This window comes from Mangifera indica, chromosome 4 (genome assembly GCF_011075055.1).
Source record: "Mangifera indica cultivar Alphonso chromosome 4, CATAS_Mindica_2.1, whole genome shotgun sequence".
Lineage (NCBI taxonomy): Eukaryota > Viridiplantae > Streptophyta > Magnoliopsida > Sapindales > Anacardiaceae > Mangifera > Mangifera indica.
In genome coordinates this window covers 5,430,138-5,441,475 of record NC_058140.1, presented here as the reverse complement: position 1 = coordinate 5,441,475, position 11,338 = coordinate 5,430,138, and the positions used below count along the sequence as shown (strand labels likewise).

General features: G+C 34.5%; 1 protein-coding gene and 1 long non-coding RNA gene across 4 annotated transcripts; both read left to right on the top strand.

Moving 5' to 3' along the window:
- Positions 1–1,023: 1,023 nt before the first annotated feature.
- Positions 1,024–2,341, top strand: LOC123212978. Its single transcript, XR_006501638.1, has 2 exons — positions 1,024–1,131; positions 2,134–2,341. It is a non-coding gene; the product is annotated as an uncharacterized LOC123212978 (long non-coding RNA).
- Positions 2,342–2,895: 554 nt separating this feature from the next.
- On the top strand, positions 2,896–11,017 carry LOC123214506 (sucrose transport protein SUC3). Of its 3 annotated transcripts, none has more exons than XM_044634308.1 (14): positions 2,896–3,416; positions 4,427–4,492; positions 5,468–5,566; positions 5,645–5,709; positions 5,797–5,881; positions 6,280–6,313; positions 6,436–6,535; positions 6,752–6,827; positions 8,033–8,389; positions 9,261–9,404; positions 9,583–9,816; positions 9,891–9,954; positions 10,052–10,095; positions 10,521–11,017. In XM_044634308.1, exons 1-14 carry the CDS (start codon positions 3,093–3,095, stop codon positions 10,689–10,691), a joined length of 1,863 nt encoding a protein of 620 aa, XP_044490243.1. In that variant the 5' UTR covers positions 2,896–3,092; the 3' UTR covers positions 10,692–11,017. The 3 variants fall into 3 exon arrangements, with proteins under 3 accessions (XP_044490243.1, XP_044490244.1, XP_044490245.1); XM_044634309.1 differs by having other exon boundaries at positions 2,900–3,362; XM_044634310.1 differs by lacking the exons at positions 2,896–3,416; positions 4,427–4,492 and having other exon boundaries at positions 5,500–5,563; positions 5,667–5,709.
- The last annotated feature ends 321 nt before the right edge of the window (positions 11,018–11,338 follow it).

The following is an 11,338-nucleotide window of genomic DNA, read 5'->3' as shown; positions in this document are numbered from 1 at the left end:
CATTTTCCTAGTTTCGTAGGAGACGTTATGTTATTGTTTTCTGTTGCAGCCATGAACTATGGCCATTTTCAGCATTTTCCTAGTTTCGTAGGAGATGTGCAACGAGTAGTTATTTAGTTATTTTCAACTTTCCCAAAAATTGTATAAAAAAGAGAGATTAATGAAAAACAACACAGTGATCTTTCCACCAAAATATACTCTACAATTATTAAATTGTAACTTCCTTGAGAGCTTCTTCACGTCAGGAACCATTCCGCGACGGGGCAGAGGCCGAGTGAGAGCTCGCCTGAACCAAGCACCTAACAACGGACCAAGTGGGAAAATGTCAATTTCCCTTCATTTTGGTAATTGTCCCTTCTCAATTGGATAATTGCTTAAAGCAGTTAATGACTGAGTGATTTGTAACTCCTTTTCTTTTATATTCTTCAATTTACATCCTATATTGTAGGGTGTATTTAAGCCATCTTCAAGGTTTCTAGGTGAATGATTTTTTAAAAAGCACATATACATCATATACTGTAAAATCAAATCACCTAAAAGACACAACATTCAAAGTTTTCAGTAGTTTATTATGTAGCAAATCATTAAGCAATGGCGAAAGGCTAGTAATTTTGGTATTCCACTAATATTTATTTTGTTTCTATCTTTGTGTATTTTGATTTAGTGCATAGATAGAGACATATTTTATGTCCAGCATTGAAAGCTAGGGAGGGGGAAGTGTCGCAGATTGATCTGGCGCGAAAGAGTCTCAATCTAGAAGAGAAGGAACGTGAAGTGGCGGCAGTTTATTTGAACGATTTACCTTCATACGGTGTTGCTTGTAGTTAATTCGACTGTTGTTTAGCGAGTTATGATTTGCATCCAGAAATGTTGTCGTTTTGGTTGTTTTTTTTTCCTATTTTTACTTTCATCTATACACTGTTGTTTGTTACTCGGAAATGAAGGCTTTTACTGTTACATAAGATTGTATAAAAATGGACATGGGAAGAAGCAGTAGAATTAATTTTGAAAGCCAAGCACTGTGTCGACTTCTCTCCCTCACTAATTCAAATCTTCTCTCGTCTTCTTAATTTTACTCTTCGTCTGCGCCGGTTGCGGTGTTGCACAACGTCCGCAATAGGTTTCCAACAGGTAATTTGCTTAGTTTGTCCAATAATTTTGTAATAAGCTTTAATTACTTTTTATTTTATAGTTCATTGTTCTAATTAGCCTCCACTGTTCCTTGGTTAGTAATCATAATTGTTAATTAGATGTTTGATCTGGGTGAAAATAGATCAAGTTAGGATTTGATAATATAAGATTTGAAGATGATGAATTGAGAAACATATATGATAGAAGTAACAGGGCTGTCACCTAAGACTACGAGAAAGACTTGTACGAATATTTCGCTTTCTCTGGTGCAATCGATCAAGTTGAAATCGTCTGTTACTACGACTGTCTCTCAACGAAATACTAGATCCGTTTCCTTTCCTAGTTCTGTATTTTTATTTTATCATTATTTATTGTTTCGAGATTGTTGCCGCGTTCTTTTACATTTTGCAGTTTGTATGTTTGATTTATGCTATTGTGAAAGCAATATGTGATTGGCTTGTTAATTGAGATATTCCCGTATATAGTTATCCTAGGATTTAGTTAAGACTTTCAAACCTTACAATTCGATACTAGTCTATTCAGTCGAGCTTTATGTATTATAAATATATTATTGAGTTGACTATATATATATGTTCAAACCCCTTGTTAATAATGTTGTCTATCTACTGATGATATATGCGGGCTTTAAAATGGGTTCGTTATGGCTTGGATGGTGTGCTTTCAAATGTGAATATTTTTGTTTGTTGCATATTTTTGTTTAATTTTATGGGACTCATACATTATAGTAGGAAGTTCAGTTTACGAATCTATGGTAAGGTTTGATATATGATATTTGCTTGACCCTCGGTCCAAGCGGTGGAGTGATTGAAGGGAGTTTCTGTTCTTGCGGTGTGTGGCCAGCCACTGCCTCCCAGTTCATTTTATTTTAATAATTCTTGTTAAATAGTTTTTACTATTAATTAATAGTTAATGTTTGTGTTTTATATGCATCATTTTTTGTAGTCCATTGTTTCTGATATGGGATTATATTGTTTGGGACAGACAGATCGATCTGGTGCTTATGCGTTTTCTGCATTTGTTACATTTAAAGATGCTTATTCTCAAGAAACATCTGTCTTTCTCAGTGTGAGTCTGAATATTAAATAAACTCTTTGCTGGAAAGCAAGCTCTATGTCGCGCGTCTAAAGCCGCTGCTAACTTGGGTAGTCGCAATGTTAAATATTGACTCAATCAATCATCCCTTTTAACATTATAAGTTTCTGTAGTTGTGTTGAACTTGGATTGTTTCACCCCTTTTGCCATTCATTGGATCTTACTTAGAATTGCCAAGCCAGGAAGAAAAGTCTTAATTCACGATTTTCCCGGAAGCAAAATAGAGTCTATTCTTTCAACTGGATGAAGGGAAGAATTATTAACTATATGGTCAAATCAATTATCGTCAACAAAAGTCGGAATAATTGTATCATATATTTAATTTTTACGGATTGGGTAAGCATATTTATTTTTTATTATTTTTATATATATAATATTTTTTATATAATTATATTATTTTAAATTAAAAATAAAATAATATTTAACTATATAATATTTTTATTTTTTAATTACCAAAGTTCTTTCCGGCTGCTCAATGTACGTCCCCGATTCAATATCTCTGAGTCACTTTGAGTAGATGTTACTTCATGACTAGGATGTAAAAATTTAAAAATGTAAAATTAAGTCAAGTCATAGCATGATGGGACCAAACCATTCTCCAGAATCTCCAGGTGTAAAGCAGTGGTTCACTACAGCATGACACATGATGCACTTGCAACGTATTAGAACTGACCGAAATCCCGAGTCGTCTCACCAGTTTACTCCTCACCCGCCCAAATTTGATCTCGTTCATTTCATAGTTCTATAATTTTCTAACCCTACAAAATACAACCGAATCTGTCATCAATAATAATATTCTATTTTAATTTGAATGTAAAACAACTAAGTTAAGCGGGACATAACCAGTAATGGCGGATTCAGTGTCGTTTAAGGTTCCATATAGGAACCTTAAGAAGGAGGCGGAAGTGGAGATGGTTGGAACCGATGAGCTTCATCTCCGTCGGATCGACTTGAATTCTAATTCATCTTCTCAAGTAACGATTTCCAACGGAAACTCCAATTTTGCTGTCAGATCCAAACAGTGTAGCTTGTTTACTCTTATTCTCAGTTGTACAGTTGCCGCCGGTGTTCAGTTCGGTTGGGCCTTGCAACTTTCTTTATTAACTCCTTACATTCAGGTCTGCTTTCCCTCTCTCCGTGGATCTGGCGCTGCGTTGTGTTTTTTTTTTAAGGTTGATCAATTTAGATTTTTTCGCGATTTTGTTAAATTTATATTGATTGTTATTATAAAATATCATAGATTTTATGCTTTATCGAGCCAATTGGATATATTTTCATTGCCCTTCATTTTACCAAATGATTAATAGCTATTAGTCATGAAAGACAAAAGCTTGCCTTGATGTGTGTTGCTATTTCATTTAGATTGTATGGAATGGGAGTTTTTCTTGGTAGCAAAGTTAGAGATTGACATATAATAATCCGAAACTTGTATCTCATGCTCCTGAAGGCAATTTTTCTTTAATTGTTACTCATGGAAGAGTTTCCGCATGTGATACTTTTGCTGGAATATGAATTGCTCTAACAAAAGTGGCCAGCCTTTATATTGTTAAATATGCTGAACTTTTGCATTTCTCAGGTAATGAAAAAAAAAAAAGCCCAAAAAACTTGGAAGATGATATCCCATGTAAACTCCAGTCTTGGAAATTAAACAGCAAGGACATGAGAGGAGCTTTTTTTTTTTTTTTTTTTTTCTGAAAATTGTATTAATGTGACATGTTTTTAACTGGAGTTCAATTTAATATTGAACAATAGATGGCAACTGGAGGGGATGAGCATGGCTGGTCACTTTTATCATCATTTAACATAACTGCTTATTTGTTCTTACATTATGTAGTTGTATTCCCTAGTATAGTATGAAACTGTATGCTGTTAGCCTTGTATTTGACTCCCTTTTAACCTTTAGTTTCCAATGGTAAAAGTTGAAATTATAAAAACAATTGGGTAGAGTGCAGACATTTGCAGGTTTTTATTACTTTTAATGAGTGTAAGGATTGCCTTGGGGTGAGGATAAAGGGAATGATGATTACAAAAGTTTAGTAAATCTAAATTGATAGATTATTTATCTTTATTTTCTGTTCTTGCGATCTAGCTTGTCAGAAACAGTTTTGATGCTCTGTTTAGATTAAGTTTTGGTGTGTACAGCTTTCATTTTGCTTAACTGTTCCCCTTATGGCTTATACAGACACTTGGAATAGAGCACGCCTTTTCTTCATTCATTTGGCTCTGTGGCCCCATTACAGGCCTTGTGGTAGGTCATGGCTATCATTTTTCTTCTCTTCTCTAATCCTTTTAATCTTCTCCCAGTTGTTTGATTATGTATCCAGAGCTTTAATTCTTCAAACTCAATATGGAGATGAGTTTGCTGATTACAGTTTGCTACTGGATGCTTTGTGCATTAATGTGTATCATCTAGTTTGCAACACATTATATTAGAATTTCAGTCTGACATGAGCATGATCTGATCATTTATATCAGTTTGAATGGATAAAATTCTCTCAGTGATACTGTTTCATGTCTGAACTGAATTTTATAACCTCTCAGTTGGTAGAGGCTGAGCTAAATGTATCTCAGGCTGCCCACCACCACAACCACCAAATGCTGGGGGTTGCTTTTTCCACATATCCATAAGTGTGGCTGATTTTGGCTGGGCTGTTTTGGTACATTACAGTTATTTCAGCACCAAATTCATCATTTGTCCCTCTACATGTTCTTCTAATCAATCTAATGAAGTTATAATATTGGAATTTTATTAAATGTAAATTCATCATTTGTCCCTCTACATGTTCTTCTAATCAATCTAATGAAGTTATAATATTGGAATTTTATTAAATGTATTAGCATTTTAGTGCACTGTTTGAAGATGTATAGATTTTTTTTTTCATTTCTATCATCATGTGTATCTTACCTTTAATTCCATCTTACCAAAATAAATTTGGTTGGGGAAATATAGTTCCCAACCAAACGAATTTGGTTACTTGATGAAAAGGCACTTGTTAGTTTGGATTTCTCGGTGTTTAAGGTTTGGATAATGTCCAGTGTACTGGTCTTGGTTGGAGCTGTCTTCTGGTACCTTCCTTTGGTCTTCATTATGACTTTGCATGTGATGGTGTATTCTTGCTGACTTCCCTATCAAAAATAAACTAGAAAATTGTACATGTCTGCTACCAATTGTATATTTTAATTAAAAATTGGCTGTCTGAGTTATTTTGTTTTCTGCATTTAGGTTCAACCTTGTGTTGGTATATGGAGTGATAAATGCACTTCAAAGTATGGAAGAAGGAGGCCATTCATTCTTGCAGGATCTCTTATGATTTCAGTTGCTGTAAGCATTGATGACTCACTTTTTTTTTTTTGGTTAAATATGTCATTCTGTATCAGCTAAATGAGGCCTTGCTATTAGGTGATAATAATCGGGTTTTCTGCGGACATTGGTTATATAATTGGTGATACTAAGGAGGATTGCAGGTTCTATTTGTATTTTGATTCCTCTTCATATATTCCACAAATTTTAATCCAAATTCAAAAGTAACTGTCTCATCCATGCAAATGCAGTGTATTCAAAGGAACTCGAACAAGAGCTGCCTTTATATTTGTTATCGGCTTTTGGATGCTGGATCTTGCTAACAATACAGTACAGGTAAGCTTGTTTTCTGTTAGGATTAGATAATAATAATGATAATTAATTAATTAATTAATTAAGAATATATTATTAAGATAATATATTATGTATTTAATTAATACAGCATATTTGATTAGGATAGTACCTGAATTTGAAAATTAGGATATTGGTAGAATAAATAGGGGTATCGTCTTTGAGTTTAGGGCGTCTTTAGCTGATTTGGAGGCTATGGCCTTGGGAGGAGGTGATACATTTTGTTGCTAGCATTGTTTCATACTGGAGTATTTGTTCTGTTTTGGAGGTTCCTAACATTTTCATAATTGCTCTTCCGTGCTATTCCCTTCTGCTCAAAAAGAAATGCCTTTAGCTGCTATCTATATGCTGAAGAAACAATGGCACTTCTATTTCTTTTGTAGGGACCAGCTCGTGCACTTTTGGCTGATTTATCAGGTTTTTTTAACTATCTTATGTTAAAGTATTAATGTTGTGGTCTCTATATGTTTAGCCTTTTATCTGGAAGAGATTCCTTTAATGCAAATCACAATGTGTTACAAATCATTTTAATGCCTTAGGTCCTGATCAACGCAATTCAGCTAATGCTATATTCTGTTCATGGATGGCTGTTGGAAACATCCTGGGATTTTCGGCTGGTGCTAGTGGAGATTGGCACAGGTAAACATTTTGGAAACAGTTTCTGGGTTAAGTCACATATCTGTTTATGAGCATATGCATCTTTTTGGTGCTTAAATCTTTATTGAGTTCAGTATATATGCTCACTTCATTAACTTCTTAGAAACTTGGTTATCATAATTCATCTCTGAACCCCAAAGAATACATAATCCCCTACATGTTTGGGCGATTATGTATTCAACAATTCTATCTGGGCAGATGGTTTCCTTTCCTAACAAGTAGGGCTTGTTGTGCGGCTTGCGGAAATCTCAAAGCAGCTTTTCTTGTGGCAGTGGTGAGTAGTATGCATAAAAGTTCTATATTTTGCATTAACCATTCAAGTTTTCTATGGTAAAATTCTTTAGTGTCCACTGTCTCTGTACATTTAATGCGATGATCATTTTGACATGTAATGCTCTATTACAATCCATTTTATTGTAGATTGGTATGATAGAAATAAAGTAGGTATTATCGGAAGTTGTTAAACATAAAATTGAAGCCTTGATTGTAGGTGTTTTGTTTAAATTGACCATTGAGCTAGTGCCAGATTCTTAAACTCTCTCATATCATCAAAACTTCCTGTTGTGTAATTGTCTATTGCTGACAGTGATGAAAATGAGCAATTTTCAAGATTTTTATACTGTCTCGTATATTAGCCATTAAGACTTCCTTTTTTATAAGTGTGTATTGCTCATGCTGGTGAGAGAGTATGCTGATTCTTTTATTGACATAGTGGAATTGATAGGCTGTAGATATGTGCTAGGAGATATTTTGAATTCACAAATGATGAACTCTTGAATCCATGAGAAATAATCTCAATTCCATGAAAAATGTAAAATCAATGATGAAAATATTCTACAAGGAGCTTTTTGGAAATTGTATTGAAAAGCCATGAATAACGCTATAAAACAAGCCTATTTATAGTAGACCATTCCTAATGTGACTGTAATAATGCAAGGTATAAATATCCTGATAAAACATGTAAATAAATATGAGTCAAATAATTAAAAATATAAACTAAAATGGAGCTTAACAAAATAGAAAGCCAACTTAAACAAGGAAAAATGAGCAGCTGGAGAGAAATTCTTATACATAATTTATGTCCCAGTTATGTAATTCAGGACAATAAAGAGCTTGAGCTTAGATTTTTAGTTTGTGCATTAATATCTGATTTGGCTCATGCATAATGCATTACATATGCTGATGCCTAATGATCAAGCTCTGGTTGATCTGTTGATGGAAAAAGAACCTTTGAACATATACACCATGTTTCTGATTTTCTAAGACCTTTTTTCTTTTATTTCCTTTTGAATGGTTTTTCTTCATTTTGCTGTTGAATGAGAAATCTTACTTATTGTAGTTATTGTGAATGGGGATGCTTGTTTCCTCTATGCACATATATGATAGTATTTTCAATTATCTGGTGTTGTGTGTGTATTGATTTCATTTGCCTTTGTGTTATTTTGAATCAGTCTAAAAATTTGCTGTGTCTATCTGCAGGTTTTCCTTACTCTATGTACTCTTGTGACTATATGTTTTGCTGATGAGGTTCCACTTACTGTAAATCAACCCAATCATTTATCAGATTCAGCCCCTTTATTGGATGATCCTCATCAAGATGGCCTTGTCCTCTCCAAATCAAAACCTGATAAACCAATTCCAATCAGTTTCAATTGCAACAATGCTGACAGTGTCCATGAAAGGGATGTAGGTCAAATGCATGTCAACCCAAAGGTCGAGGATCAAGATGAAAATTTCAGTGATGGGCCTGGAGCTGTATTAGTCAATTTATTAACCAGTTTAAGGCATTTACCCCCTGCAATGCATTCCGTGCTTATTGTTATGGCTCTTAGTTGGGTATGTGTTACAGGAATTATGCCTCACCCTTTTGCTAAACAGATGTTCATTATAAATATTACCTAGACCCCCTGAGTTCTACCATAATATCCTTACCCTCTGCTATTAGTGATTACAGGGTCTAGGTTGCAATTATCCTAAAATTTTCTAAATACTCATTGGAAGGTGTTTATGTTATTGTGATTTTGACATTATGCAACACAGGTGATCTAGTTTTTATTTATCCACATTTATGATGTCCCGGTGTGATGGGTTGTTTAAGTTAATCATTTTCTTTTCTTTTTTTAATAAGTGTTCTGTTAGAATTCCGAGTACAAGGTATAAGACTTAAATCCCACATTGAAAAGTATGAACAACTAATATGAGGTTTATATGGCCATGAGCTCTCTCATCTCAATAGCTAACTTTTGAGGTGTGGTTTTTTTAAGGCTTGTATTATTTGGTATTAGAGTCATCACCACGTCTTCCAATTGCAATTATTCGGCATGAGTGGTGACGTCGACATTGTAATATTAGCCTGAGGCTAGTAGGGAGCTAGCGCACAGCCAACCTGAGTGGGTGTCAGGGCTACGGAGCGTGGTGATATGTTAAAATCCCAAATGCAAAACATGAGATTTAGATCCTACATTAGAAAGTATGGGCAACTAATGTGGGGTTTATATGACCTTGGGCTCTCCCATCTCAATAGCTAGCTTTTGAGGTGTGGTTCTCCCAAGGTTCGTATCATATTCCTTTTCTCTTTCTCATTGCAGTCTTGTTTATTAATAGGCTTATACGGGTTTTCCTTTCTTTTCTCATTTTCTTTACTTTAAAAAATAAAATAATAAGTGTCCCTTTCTCTTTCTCATTGTTATCTTGTTTATATGTGTAGTTGTCCTGGTTCCCTTTCTTTCTTTTCGATACAGATTGGATGGGGAGAGAGGTTTATCATGGAAATCCAAAAGGAAATTCTTCTGAAGTGAAGTTATATGATCAAGGTGTCAGAGAAGGTGCATTTGGTTTGCTATTGAATTCAGTAAGTACTCAAAATTAAGTGCCAGTAATTTGAATTTTCCTAGACGCTGTCGTAATAAAATAAAATTAATTGACTAATTTAAGGAGGAAGGTAGTTAGATTATATAAACTGTTTTTTTTCCCTTACAAACATTTGTTAAATCTATTGTTCCATTTTTTGTTTTTTTTGGTTGCCATAGGTTGTTCTTGGCATTAGTTCTTTCCTTATCCAACCTATGTGTCAGCGAATGGGTGCAAAGCTTGTCTGGGCAATGAGCAATTTCATTGTGTTTGCTTGTATGGCAGGCACGGCCATCATTAGCTTGATATCTGTCAGGGAATACTCTCAGGGGATTGAACATGTAATTGGCGGGAGTGGATCAATCAGAATAGCTTCGTTGGTTTTATTTGCTCTTCTTGGTTTTCCCCTTGCTGTATGTATCAGTCTCCTTAGTGTATTTCTTTCAGCAGACATTCTCTTTTCCAATGCATAATCATTTTCTTGCAGATTACCTATAGTGTTCCCTTTTCAGTCACTTCACAGTTGACGGCTGATTCTGGTGGTGGGCAAGGTATACATGGCATTATTTTTTATTAAGGATCTTTTTCTGCTTGATATTGCTTCGATATATAGCCAACTGATTCTGTCAAACGCAAATGATTGAGCAGGATTGGCAATTGGAGTTCTGAATCTTGCAGTAGTTATTCCACAGGTAAATGAATATGATATTTGTCTTTCCTATTCTGGTCCTGAGGTTGTGTCTCTTGCTTTTTGTCATCACAGAATTTAGATGTTTCTTTAGATTAATGATCCAATGAACATTTTGCTCTCTGGTAAAGATTTAGTTAGAAAGTTGCCTTTTCTGTAGCAAAACGCTCTTTTCAATAGTAGTAAAAAACAAAATGAGATGAAGATTTTTTTTTACTAGCTGTTTTAGTCTTCGGGACTAAGTGTCTGTGTAATTCAAATAAGCTACTTCTAGGTTCCAATATAACATGATCATATATCAATAAGCTATTTCTGGGCAAGAACTCATCATTGAAAAGTTCATATTTATCTGTTTTCTCAGTTCATTAATCTCTTTTTCATTCTGCTAAAACATAAAACCTGATTTCACATATATTGTTGGAATTTTAGATGATTGTGTCACTTGGTGCGGGTCCATGGGATGCTCTTTTTGGTGGAGGAAATATACCTGCCTTTGTTTTGGCATCCTTGTCTGCCCTTTCTGCTGGTGTTGTCGCAATTCGTAAGCTTCCAAATCTTTCAGGAAGTTCGTTTGAGTCATCCGGTTTTCATATTGGCTAATGACAAAACTGTCTTTAACGAAGAAGCGTCCAGTCTGTATGTGATTATCAGAAACTGCAAGCACAATACTCGATTTTCTTTCAGAACCCTTTAAGCATCTCATAGTGGCTCAATGATTACAGCATCATTCTTTCACACATGTTATTTACTGGAAATCAATGCTGCTGCCATTACTGAGTATGTACAATTTTCACATAGAAAGAACTATGGGTTATATATTCAAATTCATTCTTTTTTTTTGGATTTTTGCTTGCCCCATTTGTGGGCACCTGTACCTTGTGTAGGGTGTAAACGATCACACATATATTGAAAGGCTGTTACATGCATATCTTAATCATATTATACATAAAGATCTGAATATAAGTTCTGAGGTCTCCCTTTGGTTAGTCTTCGCATTTATATAATATTTTGGATTTTTGTTGATCATGCAATTACTTATAGGATGTGTATGATATTGACGATGTTTGGCTTTTTTCACTACCTGTCTAAGCTCTATAAATTTCTATAGTTTTTGGTGTTTTTCCAAGATATGTAGCTGTTTGTGAAGCTTGAAAGTTTTCCTTCAAAGTGGGTAACGAAGGAGCGGACATTTGAGCACCTTATTTTGGATTTTTTTTACTTGAATCAAGTATTATCTACAAATATAT